Source organism: Accipiter gentilis, chromosome 33, assembly GCF_929443795.1.
Source record: "Accipiter gentilis chromosome 33, bAccGen1.1, whole genome shotgun sequence".
NCBI classification, from domain to species: domain Eukaryota; kingdom Metazoa; phylum Chordata; class Aves; order Accipitriformes; family Accipitridae; genus Astur; species Astur gentilis.
The window spans coordinates 19,295,186-19,314,627 of NC_064912.1; the positions used below are offsets into that span (position 1 = coordinate 19,295,186).

General features: G+C 50.1%; 1 protein-coding gene across 3 annotated transcripts in view; it reads right to left on the reverse strand.

The window, feature by feature from the left end:
• Positions 1-19,442, reverse strand: part of PKD1 (polycystin 1, transient receptor potential channel interacting) — a 99,745-nt gene that overhangs the window by 28,720 nt on the left and 51,583 nt on the right. For 2 of the 3 annotated variants that reach the window (XR_007504578.1, XM_049791872.1), the window contains exons 8-19: positions 18,461-18,573; positions 18,253-18,379; positions 17,035-17,312; positions 15,798-16,547; positions 14,568-14,699; positions 12,742-12,917; positions 12,158-12,291; positions 7,954-11,576; positions 6,807-6,953; positions 4,302-4,445; positions 2,765-3,044; positions 1,012-1,228 (exon numbers count right to left, since the gene is read on the reverse strand). Coding sequence is in view for 2 of the 3 variants with exons in the window: in XM_049791872.1 (XP_049647829.1) it covers positions 1,012-1,228; positions 2,765-3,044; positions 4,302-4,445; positions 6,807-6,953; positions 7,954-11,576; positions 12,158-12,291; positions 12,742-12,917; positions 14,568-14,699; positions 15,798-16,547; positions 17,035-17,312; positions 18,253-18,379; positions 18,461-18,573 (6,121 nt within the window). In the remaining variant the exon portion in view is untranslated. The remainder of the gene's footprint in view (positions 1-1,011; positions 1,229-2,764; positions 3,045-4,301; positions 4,446-6,806; positions 6,954-7,953; positions 11,577-12,157; positions 12,292-12,741; positions 12,918-14,567; positions 14,700-15,797; positions 16,548-17,034; positions 17,313-18,252; positions 18,380-18,460; positions 18,574-19,442) is intronic. The other variant, XM_049791873.1, reaches the window with a different exon arrangement.

Consider the following 19,442-nt stretch of genomic DNA (forward strand, 5'->3'; position numbering starts at 1 on the left):
CAGCGCTGCTAATGCCTGCCCTGGTACCCAGTTTGCACCAGCTGTGTGTAGGAACATCGTGGACCCGAAGCCAGGTTCCTCACTGGTCCAGCTCTGTGAAGCTGCGGATGAAGGACGCACACGGGTGCATCGAGCCCAGAGAAGAAAATCCAGGTTTAGTTTGATGGAGCAGAAAGAGCACTTAAAAACAGGGTCGGTGTGCTGGGAGGAACCGCATTGCTTTTGGCATCGTTCCCTGGGGTCTGAGGAACAGCTGGGACACAGATCCTCCTCCGCAGGCACTGCAGGACTGTGAGCTCCAGCCTGGGAGGCCGGGACCACATGTACAGTGCAGGGAGCTGCAAATCAGCCTTGAGAAGGAGCAGTCCTACAGCTTGGTCAGGCAGCAGAGACCAGCTCAGGCTACTGCCCGAAGACCTGTGGGTGCTTGTGGCCTGCATGGAGCAGACTGGAAACCAAGGGGCGTATGCAGAAGGGATAACTGGGCTTTCATGGTACTGGTGCTGCTGAGACTCAAGCTGCAGTCCTTTCCACCCTATTCAAATGCACGTGCTCTGCACCTTGGCTATGTGAGACCTCCCTGGCTCTCAGCAGTGGGACACCAGACCACCCGCAGCACCAGAGCTTGGTGCTGCCAACTCTCCTTTGAGGGCTCCCGATGCAGAGGTGGTGGAGCACAAAGCATAGAGATCTTCTGAGAAAGTGACATCGTGCCTTCAAAGCAAAGTGTCACCGGGGAATTAAGGAGGTGGTCAGGAATGCAGTAACATGGGAAAGTCTCCCCCTTGAGCGATGATCCACAAAGACTGGAATTCTCTATATGACACTTCTGCTGAGCCTCCCCTCTCCTTCCTGCCAACAGCCTCTTCCAGGAGGCAAATGTTTCACCCAGGATCTGCCGAGCCCTTCAGGACAGGGATCCAGTGGTCAAACCCCAAGACCGTGACTCAGGAGCCTCGGCCGGACACCGGCACTGCCATGTAAGCCCAGGCTGTGAGCGGTGGGTCTTACCGGTTAATGGCCACCACGGTCGCTCCCAGCTGGTCCTGAACAAGGACCGACACGGACACCACAAAGCCGCTCTCGTGAAAGCCCGGGGGCAGGAAGGCACTGTGCTCGGCGCGACTGCCTTTGTACACACAGAACTCGTGGTAGTGCCCGGCCCTGCAGCGGGATGCCAGAAGGATGTACACCAGCGGGCCCTCCGTGTCCTCCGTGTCTCGCCAGCCTGCAAAACAAACCCCAACAGGGGGTCCGATGGGACAAGGGCACGGCGGGGCCGAAGCCACCATCCCGAAGCCCAGCCTGACCGTCAGAGCTGGCACTGCCTGGCAGTGCCCCTTCCTTCCCCTGGTGTGCCCACCACGATCAGCCCTTGGCATGGCACCTGCCCTCGCTGCTGTCCCCAGCAAGGGGTCACCCCGCTCTGGCAGAGGGACAGGTTGTCCCCACAACGAGGACAGCTAGAGGACTCCACCGGGCTGGAGGGAAGTATTCGGAGCCTGCAGTGTAAAGCTCTGACCCTCTTTGTATTTTTCTGATGTTTAGGGGTTCCTGCCTAGGTGTTTGGGTCTTGTAACGTTTAAAAGGATTTGCGAAGAGTTCATGAGCAGAATAAAAATGGGAATAACTCTTCTGGGGCTGGGAACAGCACCGACCCAAAGCCACAGCTTCTGTACAAGCCCTGCAAAGCCGGACATTAGACAGAGGCTCAGCGCAGCCCTCAGGCAGTTCAACACCTCAGGAACAACTGAGTCTAGGATAAAACCTGCACAAAGGTTTCCTTGGAGCTCCCAGGAATTATGGGGAGTCTTGTGGGAGCCGGGCAGTTGGGAAATTCACTGCATGTTTGCCAGTGAGAACCAGTGAAGGTGCTGGCTCTGTCAGGGCTTGCTGCACTGGACATCGACCAGGGTCTGGATCCTGCGTGTTTCACTTCAGCTTAAAAACAATCACTAAGAACTAAAATTCCCACCACTCCAAAGAGGATTTCATAATTATTCTGGGTAGCTCAAAACATACCAAAGGTACAACCATATCATGCTGAATACACTTCTGCTTCTCCCCCAGCTTAAGCTGGGCTTTGGTGACCAGCCATCCCAGAACCAGCAGAATTCATCATCTCCTCTGCAGCGTGGCTTCCCAGCATTTGTGCACAGACAGCATTAATCTCTAACACTAATCATTTGGGGAAATATGGTTTTCAGAGGCACTTATTCCTTGGCCCAAGGCTACAGGATGTCAGCCAGGCCACTTTTCCAAAGCTAGACTCGTTGTTGCTGTCTCTGCAGCTGGTTGAGAAGATAACTGCTGATGGGAACATCCAGCCCACATGGCAGAGAAGGCCCCAGTGCTTCGTCTTTTGACTCTTCCCATATATGTGTGACTCAGTTTTGGGCACCTATCTTCTTTTTCCTGCACTGAAATACCAGTTTCTTCTGCAAGTACTGTCCTGGCCTGGATATCACCATTCAACTACATGAAATAGGATTTTAAAAAGTGCCTGCCTGCTACCCTGAGTTTTAGAGCTCCATAATTTGGGCACACAAAGCTGCTCACGGTCCAAACTTTGGAGATCAGAAATGGAAGGATCCACTTTCTAAACTCAGCCCTGGCCAACAGTGTCTTGGGGTAGGAGCTTGGGGTAAAGAAAACATCTGTGGACAGAAGGGCAGCTGGTAACACACTGGTCATGAGAAACCTCTGCCCATGAGGAGCAGAGAGGGCTGGCAGGTGCCCAGCACCGCTGTCCTTACGCTCTCACCTGAACACTCAAAGTGCACTTTTGCCATCAGCGCCCTGAGGGGTCCTTTGGGAGACAGCTGGCAGGATCCTCCAACGGGCGGCTGGTTTGGGAGCAGATCGATGGAGGCGAATCCTTCCTCCCCTGTTGTGAGGTCTGTGATGTGAAGGGTAAAAGTATATCCCTCCCCATCCTTCAGTGCCCCTTGCCTCAAGACCAGGTTCATTCCTGTGTCGCCAGTGGAGGTAGTTTTTTTGTCCAGGATGAGAGACTTGTTTTTAAAGCTGTGTGCTGCCCATCTCTATAGAAATGGAGAGGGGAAAGACAGGAGAGGTTTTGTTTAAATCTGAAGTTATGTCCTTAAAATGTTTTCAGATTGAGTCTCTTATAAAAAGTAACAGATTTCTAGTGGGAGCATCTGCCAAATTTGCAGTTGATAATTCAGCTTTAGTCTTGTGTGCTACAGCAACAAGAACTGGAACCTTTCCAAAATGTCTGGTGGGAATATTTCCACTGTGAGATCTACTTTAGTCTCTAGGATTACATCACCCTCCGACAGAATATTTCATAATACAGAATACAAAACACAGGAAATAAATTAAGTACTGGTGGAGTCTCCACGGGATACCATGTTTTATATGCTTCAAGCTGAACGTGTCCTGGATTGTTACTGTTAATAGCACGAATGTACAATTGTGATAACAACAGAAACAGCGCGATAGCCAGCCAGAAAATGCCATGCAATTACATGCTGGGCTTGCTGGGAGCAATACAGATTAGCTCTTGCAACAGGACTTTCGCTTCCGAGCCCTACTTCATTCAACAGGTTGCAGAGATGCTGCGTAGTGGAATCTGTAATTAGAGGAGGGCATGAGGGACTTGGGGGATCAGAAGAGACTGAACCACCTCTGCTTGAGCCACCAGAATAATGGGCAAAATGCCAGTCAGCAGGGAGAAGAAAATACTCTACAGATCTCTTCTAGGAAAAAAAAGTGGCTTTTGTGTGAAACAAGCTGGTCACTCATGGGCTTGGCTTGAAAATGACCCAGCAAGGACTTGCCCTTGGGTAGGTCGAGACACCGATGGAGGACTGACAGGCCATGTGTCCCACAGCCTGCAGGCACAGCCCCGGGCAAGGGAAAGCTCTGGACATCTCACAGGGTGTCCAGCAGTTACAGGACATGGGGAATCTGCTTCACAGGCTTTCCTAGCCTCCTCCATGCTGCTGAGACACGGCACATGGGAGCCCCAGGTCACACCAGGCAAGCTCCATGGAGGGCCTGTTTTAAAAGTTCTGACTCTGCAAGCCAGTCCTGCAGCCGCTTCCAGGGGCTGTGATGAAGAGACCAGTATCAGCCAGCCTTCATCCCCTCAGCCAGACCTATCCTGCCACTGCATTTATGGTCAGAGACTGTTTCCCCCCCCTTGTCTCTACAGCAGTTTAGGTCCAGGACTTAATTTCTCACACAGCTCTTTCCACCCCGTCCTCTCTGACTCTCCCCTTCTCCCTGAAGTCCACCAAAGGTGAAGCAAAGACCAGCGTTGCTGATGACTTTACCCCAAGTTTGGAGTCATTGTGACAGTTCTGGCAGGTCCCCTCCAGGTAGACGTAGGAGCTCTTGCTCACTTCATAGACAGACTGAGCCTTGCAGGAAACACACTCCAGGGACACGATAGGGACTCCCCCCCTCTTGATGAATACCTGGGGAAGCAAGAAGCTCCATCAGAAAATCTGAGACAAAAATACAGACATTGAACAGGGAAGCAGACATCCCAGCACTTGGTTCTGCAAGGAGGAATTGCTCCGCACCCGCCCAGTCTGTGCTAAGGCAACAGCAGAAAGGGATTTCCAAAGGATTTCACGTCAGACTTAAGCTACATCACTTTTCTTACACTGGCCAGTTCTTCTGCCACTGATTTTCAAGAGCCACCCAATGCCAAGATGGGCCAATCCAGGTAATTCTGGATTTACTTTATTCACACTTTTTAACAACATAAATCACTTTCTAAATGTCCCTCTGGTACCCTGTGCTGAATTCCCAGCAAGTCCTGCTTGTGCTGTTGGGTGGGGATGATGCTAACTGAAGCACTGTGCTGCACCAACCACCTCAGGACAGCTATTAACCCTACAAAAATGGGATCTGTGTTAAGAGTTTGGAAAAGAGCAGTCTAACTGGGAGGAGGAAAGCCTCCATTACAGCACAGACCAAACATCTGGTGAACACCTGCCCCAGGAAGAAACCACAGCTCTCCTTTGTTTTCGGTGGGCCAAACTCTTGGTCCTGCCTCTGCAGCTGTGGAGCGCCTGACTTGGTGGGGTCACAGCAGATCTGCCGTGGACACAGGAGTGTGGGGCTGTGGGTCCCTGTCCTCGACTCGGAAGATTGCTAAATGGGAGGTGTTTACAGTCCAGAGTAACAGAGGGCCCAGGGCAAGCCAGGGAGCGTGGGTTTACTGAGGATGTGCTGCCTGTGCAAAGCCAGCATGGTCCTGCTGTCTCCCTCATCCCTGCTCTGATCTACAGAGCTTGGACTAGAACCACATGCCACGTTTCGGGACACGACCCTCAGGCTCTCAAGAGCACTGCCTGTTCAGAACCATCATCATTTCTGACACTACCTATGTCCCTGAGAGACAGGAATGATGACAAAAATAGGCAGAAAACACAGCTCCCACTGGGCATCAAATGCATTTTGCTCTACAGCCTGGAAGAATCACCTTTTCCAGAGCGGCATCTCGTTTCAGGCTTTTAGCTCAAATCTAAGCTGCACATCTCAAGACATCTACCACACCTCCCCGGCAAAGCACTCGGAGAGAGGAGAGCTTTAGAAGCACTGGTGGCTCAGACACAATGGCTATTGAGCTCTGACCCCTGTACTTTGTCTAAATTCCTTTAATCCCCTAGGAAATGGGGTTGTCCAGCATTCGACAGAGCCCTCTGCCCTGGCATAATGAGTATTCTGAACTCAAAGAAAGACAGTAATGAAGACATTGTTTAATATGGCAGACTTTTAAAAGAGGATAAATACTCCACAGCACTAAGCCGGAGCGCATTGAAGCTTCATTCATTCCTACAGTATTTGCAAATTTCCTGCGACACTGGAATCATTGTTTTGCGCTCATGCATGGAAACCAGATAGTACGGAATGTCCTTGAAAGACTATCAACTTAATTTTTTTCTTTTTATCCTCCAGCTTTGGTTTAAAACCCAGGCGGTAAGAGTTTCCACTTTCAGACTAACTATATCTCTAATTGCCAAACGCACCACGATGAATGTTTCTGACATAAACCATAACTGCTGCCGGACTGCAGATGCGTTCAGTGTTAGGCTTAATTTGACATAAACAACATGCACTTAAAAAAATCCTCCCTTAAAAATATTCAGGAGAGAAGAGAGGAACTGTTGACAGTAAAATTAAATACCAACTCTTAGGAAGCTCTGTCTGGGCAAAAATCACAGAAGAGCCTGGTGCTGTGACACGTGAAGAGCCCAGGACTGCACACGGTGCTGGACGAGCTACCGACAACGGATTCCGTTCTGTCCTCCTACGGCAGATCTGCAGTCGCAGACTCAGTCCCAGGAACGGTGGCCAGTACCGTTCAGGGCTGGGTCACTACCGCAGCCTCTGCACCGAGAGGGACTAACACAAGGTCTAAAGGAAGGAAGAAACTAAAAGGATTTGGCAGGACGAGCAAAAAGTGCTGCCCAAGGCAGCATAAGATGAACAGATCACAGAAATACCAGTGTTTGTTCCTGCCAATGACCTGGAAGGGATCGGTTATGGAGCCCCTGTGATGCCCTAAAATCTGCTTCCCCTGCTTTCATGTGCTGGCTGGTGCAGGTAGATAGCTGTACTTCCACACCCCCAGCTGAACTGGCACCAGCTCTCACATCAGGCCAGGGGAAGCAGCCTGGGGAGTCACCCATGGCTGGGCATGGTCCTGAGCCAGCAGCACTCTCCTCTGCAAACATCCTTATGAAAAGGACCACAGAATTCCAGCTCGGCTGCATCCAGCAACAGGCACACAAGGACAGAAAGCGACAGTTGTCTGCGGTACGTACGGTTTGATTTGTTGCCTCGGGACTCATACCCTCCTTCCTGACGGTGAGGTCGAACGTATACTCCACATCTGCTTCTAATACAGCTTTGGAAATTGTGACAATTCCTTCCTTGGCACTGAAATTCAGAGAGCACCCTGCAGCCGAGCTCTGCTTGCAAGGAGAAAAGAACTTTCAAATCCTCCTTGGTACGGGTGCACATCGGGTTAGTCCACAGCCAAAACATTCAGGTCCACACAAAGCCACCGTTACAGATCTTACTGTGCAATGCCACCACTGGGGTGGGAGAAACGGGGTGGTGTGTGGACAATAAAGCACATTATCCTATTCTTCAGGTTAGTAAGCATTACTTTGAATACTCCTGTATTTCATCTGAGCTTCAAATCCTTATTTTATATTAATTAATTATTCATTAAATAGCTTATAAACGTTGCCAAACAACACAAAAAGCTCACATGAAACTCAAAAGTCTAATCCACACACTCCACATCTTTCTATTTTGAGGTAAAGATAGAAAACAATGACTTTTTACAAGCAAAAGAATCCCACGTTCAACCAAAAAATGCTCCTGAGGAGGATCTCCCATAAGAATTTGAAGGGCAGGTCTCCCTTGCCCTTCTATCACTGTAAGGTCAGACCATTTCAGCATGTGAGAACAGTGACCTGCCTGTGACCACAGTGACCATGACTTGTGGTCACCTGACTCCTCCAACTGGAGATATTTAACTGTTAATGGGCGAGGGACCAGAGCCCTCAGCCCCCTGGACTGCAGTCAGCAGCTCTGTAATGCCTTCAGGTTCTGGAAGCAGCTACACTGAAACTCTGAACCAGAGGGCAAGTACAAGGGAAGAAGCAATGCGAATGCCTCAGCTTCCAGTGCCAACGCTTCTGCTGTGCACGGGGACGCCGTGCAGCACCGGACTGCAGCAGGCTGCACTGCGTAACTCTTCACAGCAATTTTTTGCAGCATCATCCTGAGCTGGGAATTGGGAAACCTCTGCAACCCTCCTTCTGGAGCAGCTTTGTTAAAGATGCTCACAAAAGCTTCCCTCGACACCATTTCATCCCAGACACATGTTTGTAGTGGAGCTGACAAGCAGCTGGAGCTCCCCAGTGATCACCCTCTCTGGCTGTGCAAAACCGCTCTTACCTTGGAGGAGAATGTACAAGACCAATCGTATAACAACGGAGTCTGTTCACCATCATCCAAGTTCGGGTCATAGGATTTCTCCCCATCCAAGATTAAGTCCTGAGTGTTGGACCATACACGGTATGACCCCCCATCAATGATCGGGACCAGCTTACTTGGTATCACAGTTACATTGGCAAAGATGCTTTTGGACAGTGGGGTATCTCCAAAGGAGACAATAAAGATGAAGCAATAGTTCCCAACTTCCAGGGCAAGTTTTGGTATAACTAGCTGGGGCCTGTTCACATCAACGTTTGGCAGACGGATTCTGCTGGAGTCATCCAAGTTCATGCAGCTGGGTGCTCGGTAGATCTCCCACAGGTGCTCCGTCTGGTACTTGATGCATCCTCGGAGGTCAATCTGTGCCTCTAGGTAATTCCTCTGGGACCGCTTCATGACTACTTGAGGGGGCAAGGCTAACTCCACCTCTGGCTCCTCACACTCCAGGACTTTCACAGTGACAGTGAGGTGGGCTATGAAGAAGCTGATGAGATTGGTGGCATTCACCTCCACCAGGTAATCCCCAGGGCTCAGGTAAGAATAGTTGGCCACCGCAACCCTGGTCATTTGAGTGGAAGAGCCATCCCCAAAGGTCCACAAGAACTCAACACTCCTGCTGCTGGGGACCACCACTGCTTCAAACAGTGCTGTCCTGTTGACAAAGGCATTGGAGGCAGTGAGGGAGACTTGGACTATCGGGTCTTGGACCTGGATGGTTCTGGTGATATTGATACCTCCCAAGTCATTGAAAGCATTGAGGTGAATCTCGAGCAGACCTGCAGCTTCTGGAGTGTAGGAAACACTCTCTCCTGCCACAGTGACCACGGATTGGCCTCGCTCTTTCCACAGGGAGAACTGCCAAGAGAATGACACACGGGAGCCACTCTCCACCTGGGCACTGAAGCTCTTCTCCACGCCCGTGGGTATGCCTTCCTCACAGCAGTTCAGGAGCCTGACATTGCGGATGGCCTCCAGGACAGAGATGAGCACCTGGGCATGTGCAATGCTGATTTGGTTCTGCACCGTCACAGTCACCAAATAATCGCCGCTCTTGGTGAACTCATGTGTGTACTTGGACCCGTTGAGCACCACAGAGTAGTCCCCACTTATGCTCACCAAGTAACTCACAGAGGTACCTGACAACATCCTGATCACAAAGGTGACCTGTTCCCCTGGCTCCACCACCTTCTTGCTGGCAAGAACTTCCAGTCCTTGAATCCTGTCCAGCACAGAGATATTCCTGCTGGCCAGAGCCCAGCTGATGTCATTCGATGCATTCAGATAGACTGTATAAAACCCTGCTGTGGGGAACATGACTGCCACAGACTGGCCAGTCAATGTGCCATTTGGCACCTCCCAAAGCCATGTCACTTCAGTCCCTTGCTGCAGCTCTCCCTCAAAGACCACTGTGGAGCCTGATGAGACATATCTACAGTCCAGTTCTGCAGTCCCTATACTCAGCCCCTCTATGACCTCCTCTACCCAGATACAAATTGTTGCATTGGTTGAATCCAGCTTGTTTTCTGCCCCAATGACAACCTCTATCACTCCAGGGCTTTGGAAGGAGTGTATAATAAAGGGTTCAGAGGTAACAGGAGAGAAGCCATCCTCTAGGTACCAAACGTACGTGATGCCAGTGCCACTGGTTATGGTGGTACTTATGTTAACAGAAGCATTAATAGCAACTGGGTTTGGGAAGGCATAAGGCTTTAAAAGACCAATGCTTTCGATGAACTCCAGTGTTCTGTTAGCAGTTGCACATCCCAGCATATTAGTGGCTTTCAGATAGACAGTGTAGTTTCCAGCTTCTAGGATGCTCAAAGAGAAGGTTTTCCCAGTGAAGGTCTGCACAGCATTGCCATCCCTTTGGGCTACCCAGCTGTAAGAGATGTTTGTTCCCTCTCTCACTACTGCCTGCAAATGGAGTGTTTTATTAGTTGGGAAATAGATGTCCTCCACCAGGTCACTGCTAGCCACCTGCAGGCCTTCAATCTGCTCCAGGACGTAGACATAGATGCTGTCCTGCAACGAGCTGATCTTGTTCTCTGCTGTCACAATGACATTGAATGTGCCCACGGACCGGAAAGTGTAGGAAATTGTGGAGGACCCTTGGATAGGAGTGCACCGATCACAGAGGATCCACGAGTAGCGAATGGCACTGCCAGCTGCAAGTGTGGCTACAAAACTCACCGAACCATTTAATGGCACCACTGTCCTGCTGGCATTGATGGTCAGCCCATGGAGCCGACGTTTCACTTCGACATCGATGATGGTCTCGTTAAAGCTCACATCGTTCTGGCCCATCACGCTAATAGTGTAATGGCCTGTGTTGTTGTAGGAGTGGGTAGCGATTTGCCCAGGCTGGGTAGTGCCATCTCCAAAGTCCCAACAGTAACTCACTTTGGTTCCATTCATGCTGGCAGAGAACAGGTAGATCTGGTTCAGCTCCAAAACACTTGTCCCATTATATTCAATCTTTGCTACCCCAACTGGTTCCTGAACCTCCACAAACGCTGTGTCATTGTTGAAAGAGACATTGTTGGAGACGGTCACTGTGACCAGGAAGACTCCTGTGTTCTTGTAGGTGTAGGTCACTTCAGTCCCACTCGATCTAGTGGACTCATTGTTCCCGAAATCCCAGCGGTAGCGGTACTGGTAGAGAGGCACAGCACTGACCTGGAAGCTGCTCTCTTCACCAAGCCTTATGAACTGCTTGGAAAGGAGAAGGGTGACGTTGACTATCTCTGGCTCTACACAGACGCTGGTGAAATAGTGAGCCTTGTTAAACCTGCTTGAGAGAGTCAGGGAGAGGGGGAAAGTCCCACTTCGGGTGAAGTTGTGCATCACCACAGGGTCCCCGCTGATTGTGACATTGGACGAGCCATCTCCAAAAGTCCAATCAAAGATGTATTCTTCAGGATTCCCTGTCACATATGCAGTGAGCTGCACATCTGGGTGCTCAAGGATGCAAGAAGTAGGCTCTATTTTGAGTACTTCCAGGACAAATATCCGAACACGCACAGTTTGGGAGACGGAGTTCACAGGATTCACAGCTGTCACGTTCACAGTGCAGTTGATGTCCTTTATGTACACGTGTTCCACCACTGGCACCTGACTCCTCAGCACCGTCCCGTCCCCCATATCAAATATCCAGGTGATACTGTCCCCCGTCTGCACTGAGGCATTAATGGTCACAGATGCTCCCAGCTCTGCTGCCTCATCTGCGGAAACACGGAGCCCAGTTATCTCTTCAAACACTTGGTAGCACTCAACTGTCTCCACACTGCTTATGGTATTGTTCGCTGTCACAGTGATGTTATATACCCCTCTTCTGGGGTAGCTATATGTCACTGTAGACTGGCTCTCTGTGAACACTGAGGACCCATCCCCAAAGTCCCAGGTGAACACAACACCATAAGGAGAGGGCAACGGATCGGCTCTGAAGGTGACCGGACGGCTCACAACTAAAACATCCTCCTCTGCTTCCATCTTCACATCAATCAGATAACTGTAGATGTGAACTGGGGTCAAGTGGGTGAGGTTCTCAAACTGGTTTGACACAATAACCACCAGGGCATATTCACCTGCATTGGAAGAGAGCAGAAAAAGACCAGTTGTGAGGACATGCTTGTGCAATAGCTTGCTCAGTGCTGCAGCAATGTGGGCAGTGTGACGGGGCACTGCAGGGAGATACTCCGCTCCTGCACTGTGCACACCCTGGGCCTCCCTCCTCCGATCCAGGACAAGCAGGAATTACAACCAGGCCATGCATGTGAGGACCAAACACCAATTAACAAGCCAGTCCGACAAGACACAGAGAAAAGATTTTCTTTCTATTCGCTCACAAAACAGACCCCCTTCCTGCTGCCCGCAGTAGCGGTTCCCACCCCTGCTCCCATCAGCATGGAGCTCGCCTGCCACTCGTCTATCTGCTGAGACTGCCCCAAAAGGGGACTCTGTGTGGTGGACCTGCTTCTTACAAACTTCTCCTAGAAACAGAGTTACAGAGGATGGCAATTGCTAGAGACTTCCAGTCACTCTGGCTGTTTGCTCAGGAACAAGGTAATGACTTTCAAGCCACTGTTTTATTGGAAGGTGCCTTGTACCCTCTTTGCCAGAAAAATGCCCACGCCCCTTCTTTCCCAAACAACCGTCCCGAGCATACCTGGGTCTTGATAGATGTGTGAAACATTGTGCTCAATTACAACCTCATGGACACTGGGATCAGGCACAAGGAAAGACTTGTTGTAGGGAGGTTTGAACAGGTACGTCTCCTGGATACCATCTCCAAAATCCCACCTGGAGAAACATGCAAACCATGTTACACTGCACAACAGGAGAATCATTGAAATTCCAGAGGAACCCTGGCCTGGCCTAGGGCTGTCTTTCAGGCTCAGGGCTGGGTTTTCCAGAAAAACCATAGGAAGCATAATGCCAAATATCAAAGCAGTAGCTGTGCCCAAGGCTGCAGAATTGTCGCTGTGAGAAGAGTACAGCACTGGTAAGAAGAAGAGGAACCCAATATGAAAGCAACATTGCAATCCTTTAAAAGGAAAGTATTTCAGCCTGAACTATAGGTCCCAGGCAGCATGACTGAACCACGCTTGCAGGGATTTCAAATACACTTGACAGCAGCTGATAAATGGGCCATTTGACATCAGCAGGCCCTGGGAAGAGAAACAGTGCAGGCAAGACTGGTAAGCTATGCACAGTAAGATCCTAAGTTCAGGCAACTTGCAAAGGACTCACAGGAACAGAGCATCCACAGCTGAATCAATCTGAACTCTTGCTGTAAGCTCCACGGTGCTGTTCTGAGGGAGGACTGGCAGGACACCCAACACGGTCAGGTTCTTCATCTTATTCATCATCTCCACCGTGACATTGTAATTGACCGTAAAGTTACTGACGTGGTTGGAGGCGGTGAGCTGGGAAGGACAGTGGGATAAAGAATGCATTTGGGATCACCTTGCCACGCTGCCCTCTCCTGAGAGTGGGGCTTCACAGTACTGAAGAGGTCCCCCCAGGCAGGCAAGCAGGTTAGGTCAAAGAAGAGTAGCCTGTGGGACAGGGAGGCAGGGGCAACAGCCTGAATGGCACTGGAAAGCAGCAGTGACTGGAAGGTCACCTACCTGGTGAAGCCACCTCTTGCTGGAACCACAACACCTCCACCATTAAAGTCAGTCCAAGGAAGGACTGTTTCTACAGCAAGAGGGCAAGGAGAAGAGCTTCTCATCCTGAGACTGCTTTGGCTCTGAACTTGCCAGTTACCCTTTTGCCTGCTCCAATGTGCCCCGCACACTGTCTCCAGCTGCTGTGCCCGGGCACTTGCGGCCACCAAGGGGGCAAAAGCCACCCAGTTTCCTTAGGACAGTGGCAGACGAGTGGCTCCAAGCACAGAGTGGGGATGGGAGAGACTCAAAACCCAAGCACGCCAAGTGCAGTTCCAGCACCTTGGGTGTAGTGGGCACAGAGAGGGAGAGCAAAGTTGGGCAGAGGAGGGAAAGGGAGACAAGAGACTGAAGAGACATGACAAAAGTAGAACAGGATCCTCAAGATTATCTAAGCATGTAACAGTGACGTGGCACCTAATGACGAAGCATCTTGTCACCTCCTCACCTGCAGGAGAGCTGAGCTGCTGACAGAAGGAGCTGCTGCTCCTTCAAACCCAGCTGAATAAGGACCTCCCACCCCAACAGATAAAAGAAGTTTGTGTCTTGACTTCTGTGGATCTGTTACACTGAACCCAGTGGACCCCAGACCGATGCCACCTTGTCAGATCTGTAAGTGAAAGCAATCCAGGCTTGTCAGCACAGGGCTTCACCCAGCAAATTAGTGCTACTCAGCATAGTGCTGCACCAAGCAAATTAGTGCTAGCATGTCCCTGGAGCTAGGGCTGGTGTCTCTTCAGGAAGCCAGCAGTTACCCTGCAAATGGATCATGCAGCTTGGAGCCAGACCAGGACTCTGCATGGCAGTACAGGGCATAATACAGAAAGATGTTCTGGCCAGTGATAGACTCCTATTCCACAACAGATACCTACTGCTCTCTGCCCAGGCTCTCTGCTCTATCGTTCTTCTGGGGTCATGACAAAACCCAGTGTTCCAGTCTGCACCAGAAGAAAGAGAACAGGACAGAGACCAGAAGAGCTTGTGGCAGAAGCTCTGTCCTGCCTATGGAAGTCTTAGTTTGCATCCTGCCCCTGCCTGGTTCGGAATCCACATCTGCCTGCCTGCCAAAGCAGCAGCCAAGCACCCTGTAGTGGGGGCTCCCTGCCTCATTCCTGCTGGGGAGGAGGAAGGACAGACACTCCATGAACGTAAAAGAGAACATGGAGAAAAGAGAAGAAAGCAAAGACGAGGAAGACAGCAAAGTCAGCTGTAATGGAAGAATAGCAAGAAAATTACTATTTGCATTTGCAAGAGCAGGTCAGTGAGAAATAGCAGAAGAGCTTGTTAGGAGCACAGTGAAAATCTCCTCAACTCAACTCTGCCTTCTACTCTCCCTGCTGCTTTCCCTGCTTAGTTTGTGGGATGAAATGGAAACCCAGGATTGAAATGGGAAAAGCCTTGGCTTACCGAAAGCTTGTACACAGCTGGGCTTTGGTAGATAACGTTGAAGACAACATTGTAAAAAGTGAAAGATGGCTTATCATCTACTGTCCATCGGAAAGTCACATCTGACCCAGCTTCCATCACAGGGATGTAGCTCTGAAAGGCATGAGAACATTTTATACTAGTGCAAGAGAAAAGCATGCACAGCACTTCCCAGGAGATCTCCAGCTGAACTGGAGAGGGAGCAGAGCCAGACTGGGAGGCATCACACACCTACAAGACGGCGCCCTCAGAGCATGACACAGAGGTGCAAGATCATCTGTGGCTTTGCTGCTGGTAGAGAAATGCAGACCCTGACTCCATAAATCAACAGCAGAGCAGGGAGCAGAACCCATACTGCCTGCTCCCACACCCTAGTGCTCTGCTCTTGTGATCAGCTCTCTTCTTGCTGGCTAAAAAACTTTCCGACATCTTTGCAGAAACAACTCAGCTTTAGCTATGCCTGTACGCTGAGTCTCTGACCCTTGTCCATTGATGGTGCCTGACCCAAAGGAAAAAATGGTTGACCTGCACTGGACAGGGCAGGCTCCCTCCTCACTCCTACAGTGGCTCCTGAGCAGACCACGGCAGCCAGGAAGGGTGAGACCAACAGGCATTGCAGGCACAGGGTTCTGCCATAAGCAGCCAGAGGTTGAACAGAGCGTGTCACAGATACCGATGGGCAGTTATTCAACAGGCTCCTAGGGCTCGGCTGTAGCTCTGGGGACAGGGGATTGGAGAAAAAAAAGACCACAAACACCAGAGTAACTCCAAGACTTTGATGGATGGATGAAACATTTTTATAGCTTCAGCCAACTAATGTAAGGATTTAGTAGAGCAAATCTAAACACCTAAAGGAAGTTGACAAGTCAAAAGAAGGTAAGTACTGGCCTTTCATAATGCCTCCGGTTTTCTGTGGAATTGGAAAGCCAGTACCTCCCCCCCGCAGGAGGTACTGCCTTACCTCTGAGGGAATTAAAGTGAACGTACAGCTGAGCTGCCTTCCTGCTGGAGAGCACCAGTGCTTTCTGCCACATGCCTGTGCCTGCAGCAGCTCTGTCTGCATGGCCTGGGAGCCGGCGCTTAGCAGCAAGCAGCGCTACACCCGACCAGTGTGGAGCCGAGCCCCAGCCCTCCTCACGAGCCAAACCCACACCGTTAGCAGTAAAGGCTAAAAAAGCTACCGACGAATTAAAAGCAGCAGTAATCACTCACCACTCGTGTATTTAGCAGGACTCTGCTCTCAGGGTCAGGGGTGGCCCGCAGCCCGCGGATGGGCTCCTCCACTTTCACCGTGACAGTGATGTTCTGGGAGCTCACGGCGTTCTCCGCAACGAGGATGTGGGTGCTCACCCCCTCCCTGAGGCCGCTCAGGCTGACCACAGCAAACCAGGTGTCGTTGGTCTCCCTGGCACAGTCCGCCGTCAGCAGTTTAACAGCCGCTGGGCAGGACCCCTCGAAGGGGAAGGTGCGGTTGTCCCCCAGCCAGCTAGCTGTCGCGTTCAGCCCTGAGGAGAGTTTGACAACCAGGGTAGTGTAGTTGGATGGTAGGTAGACCCTGCCGCCTTGAGGAGCGGGGTGGATGACCCGCAGGCCTGAAACCCACGAAGTCACCCAGAAACTGCAGGACAGATTGGCGCTGAAGACCCCGTTGTCCACGCTGGCTCTGACCGTGTAGCGACCTGGATGCTCCAGCCCCGCGTTGTGGGGGCTGATCACCGGGACCAGCTGTTCCTCGGCATAGCGAACTCGGAGAGAGCAAACAGTGTTGTTTATCCAGGTGGCACCAATGAAGCCATCAGACAGGCCAAGTGCCCACTCTGAAGAGTTCATGCTTAAGACATTGGTTCTGTAAGGGGATGTGGTACTTGGTTGGCACTGGAGGAGTAAGCCCAAGTCTGCATCGTGCTGGATACTGAAGATATCCTCAGCCCTGACAAAAATATCTTCTTTTTGGAATGTGACCTGCAGAGAGAGGAGACATTTTTGGATTAATGCCTCAAGTTAAGACCACTCAGCACCCAACTCTTGCCTGGGCAAGTCAGCTGGATTTACTGCCAAGTGGAAACCAACAGAAAAGCCACAGATCCAAACACAGCATGGGGAAACATTTCACCACTCTACTGTCCTTGGCCACTCCGAATAAAATGTGCTAACACAGAAGTCAGCTTTATGCTCTCTCTCCACTGCATAAGTGCAATAGGAATAGCCCAGAAAATCTGCACAGCCTTTTGACCAACTGTGCTATTGCAACAGGTTACTGCAGGGAGTCCATGGCTTAGAGTGGGGGAGATAGAAAGAGGTGGCATGTGTGACACTGAGCAAGTAATTTCATTTGAATGGACTTCAGTATCTCCATCTGCAAATTGGGAACAGTTCTTTATTTACCCAAAGCACTCAGGAGAAAACTGCCCCACCTACTCACTGGTTACAGCAGCTAATAAACACTGACCAGATACTGGGAAGAAGGGCCAGCTGGTATTGTAAAGAAAAATTCCTTGATGAGTTCATAGCTGAGCTGGCTTTCATTGTGCTGAAGGGAAACGGGGGCAGAGCTGCTGGCAAGAGAACTGTTGGCACACTCGGTCATGTTGCAGCAGTTGTTTAGTGATGAGCACAAATTAGTCAAATGACACCAGTGGAAACCAGGAGGACAGTCAAGTAGTGTCCAGTTCCCATCATCCTGAGCAGTGTGGAATGGTTCTGTAGCATTTTTTCCCTCCTGGTAGTCTGAAGAAGTGAAAGAGAAAGCAACAATCACCATTCTGGCAAGTAACACTTCTAGTGCACTTCTCCTTTGCTCCAAATTCACCATTTTTTTCCACTTTGACTGACCATGGCTCCACTCTTAGTAAAAGTTGCAACTGCAACACATCCTGGTGCTATGTAAGACAAGTGTCCTGTTTTACTGGAAAATTTCACAAAGGCGTGAAGATCGTTAAAAACAAAGTTGGTCGCTTTTCCAGTGAGGACGCACCAATTTGCAATGTAAAAGAGATCTATGTTCAAGCGAAAGCAAGTCCAAGCAAAAGCAGAGCTGGCTTTGACATTGAAAACATATTAAGCAACTTTTCTTAAGTTAATGTTTCCATGTCAAGGTATCAGCTTTTCAGTGTCAAAAAATATCCTTTTGTAACCAGCCAACCCTATGGCCATAGCAAACATTCTGCTGCAAAATTAATTGTTGCCAAAACTGTGACTATTGAGCTGTTGTGCAAGGAATAAAAGGCTTATTAGAGTATCTCATCCATCAGGAAGAAATGGGCTCAGGACAATGTTCTTCCTGTGGGGCCAGATGGACCAGAACACGTTCCCATTTGACTTGTCATGTGTCCCCAAAGTAAAGAAGTATGGCTCAGAAGATTAATTCACTTCTACACATGTTCCTTACACTCACATTTTCTTCACACATTGAGACAGGTTTCTCCCTCTATTAATTTCTCCAGGACAACCACTTGCCCAAGGCAACCTCAAGCTGTCCAACCATACCTGCAGACTTTGTACTTTAATGTCATCAAAAAATAGAACAGAATCGCTTGAGCCTGTAAGGCTTCAAAGCTTCTGCTTTGAAGACAGAGGGGCCACAAGAAGGCCACAAACACGCAGTTTGACACGGCCCTGATGGCATCAGCTCTAACAATACCACAAGTGTTGAGAGGAGATGCCTCACCTTCTCCATCTATCGGTCTATGCACCTGGAACTTCACTTGAACAGGTTGATGCAGTTCCTGTGTCACAAACTCCAGGGCAGACAAATATCCCTCGTGCCTGAATGCCAGCTCAGGGAACACCATCACCTGCAAAACAAACCAGGCTCTCACCTGCCTGCGTTTCCCGGGGCTCCCTCTGCAGCAGCAGGATGAGCAAACCCTTCTTACCTCCACAGCTTGCCAGGGAGCTGACAGCACATCTTCTGTCACATTTTTCACACCCTCATGTGTGTCAAACACAGGGTCTCCCACAAGGAAGTTTTCGGCATTTAAGAGAACTCCTGTTTAAAAAGGAAATATGTGAACAAAGCCCACGAGACTCAGCAAGGCCTGAAGCTTTTCCCCCCACCCTGCTCATGCTTGCTCACACCATGCAGCAAAGGTGTAGCAGGGCTTGGACCACTCAGGAATCTGTAACTCCAGCTTTACTGGAGAAGTAGCTGCTGTAATCCTGTAGTTTCCTTCTTCTTCTTACAGGTGTTTTGATTTCTTTCTCATCCTGCACAAGTAATGTTTGCATTTGCAATTCTCAGCAATTTTGACTTCTAGGAACTCGGCAAATACTTCTCCCTTCCAATACCTCATGATTTGCTTTGAATTTTTAAGCACAAGGTGCACTCCCCATCCTCCCCATCCCCCTGGACTTTATAGGAAATATGGCCAGGACCAGCTGGTTTCACCAGTGGCAAATACCTCTGGCTCATTCATAGCCACGTCAGGCTCTGGGGACTGAGAACAACCAGCTGGTGCTGTCTCTCCTACCAGGGCCAGTGGGCGCTCTTCCTAGCAATGGCTTTTTCTTCTTACCTAAATCTTCTCCTGTATTTCATGCCCTTTCTGCTTCTCTTTCTTACTCCCTACACCACTTTAGGAGATTTGGAAGGCTGCATAAACACAAACCTGCACAGCGCACACCATATAAAAGCTCACCTAATGATCTCCAAGGCCCTATAGTCTTTTAAGTCACGAGACCCCAACATCTCGCAAACTATGAGATGCCACATAAGGACAGCAAGAGTCACCAAGGCAGCACCATGGCCTCGGGTCCTGGCAGCAGCAGCAGAGACTGCTCAGATAAGAGAGAAAAGCTATTTCCAAAGCTCTGCCTCAGAGCTTCACTCCTCTCTCTACTTCTATTGATGGCAAAGAT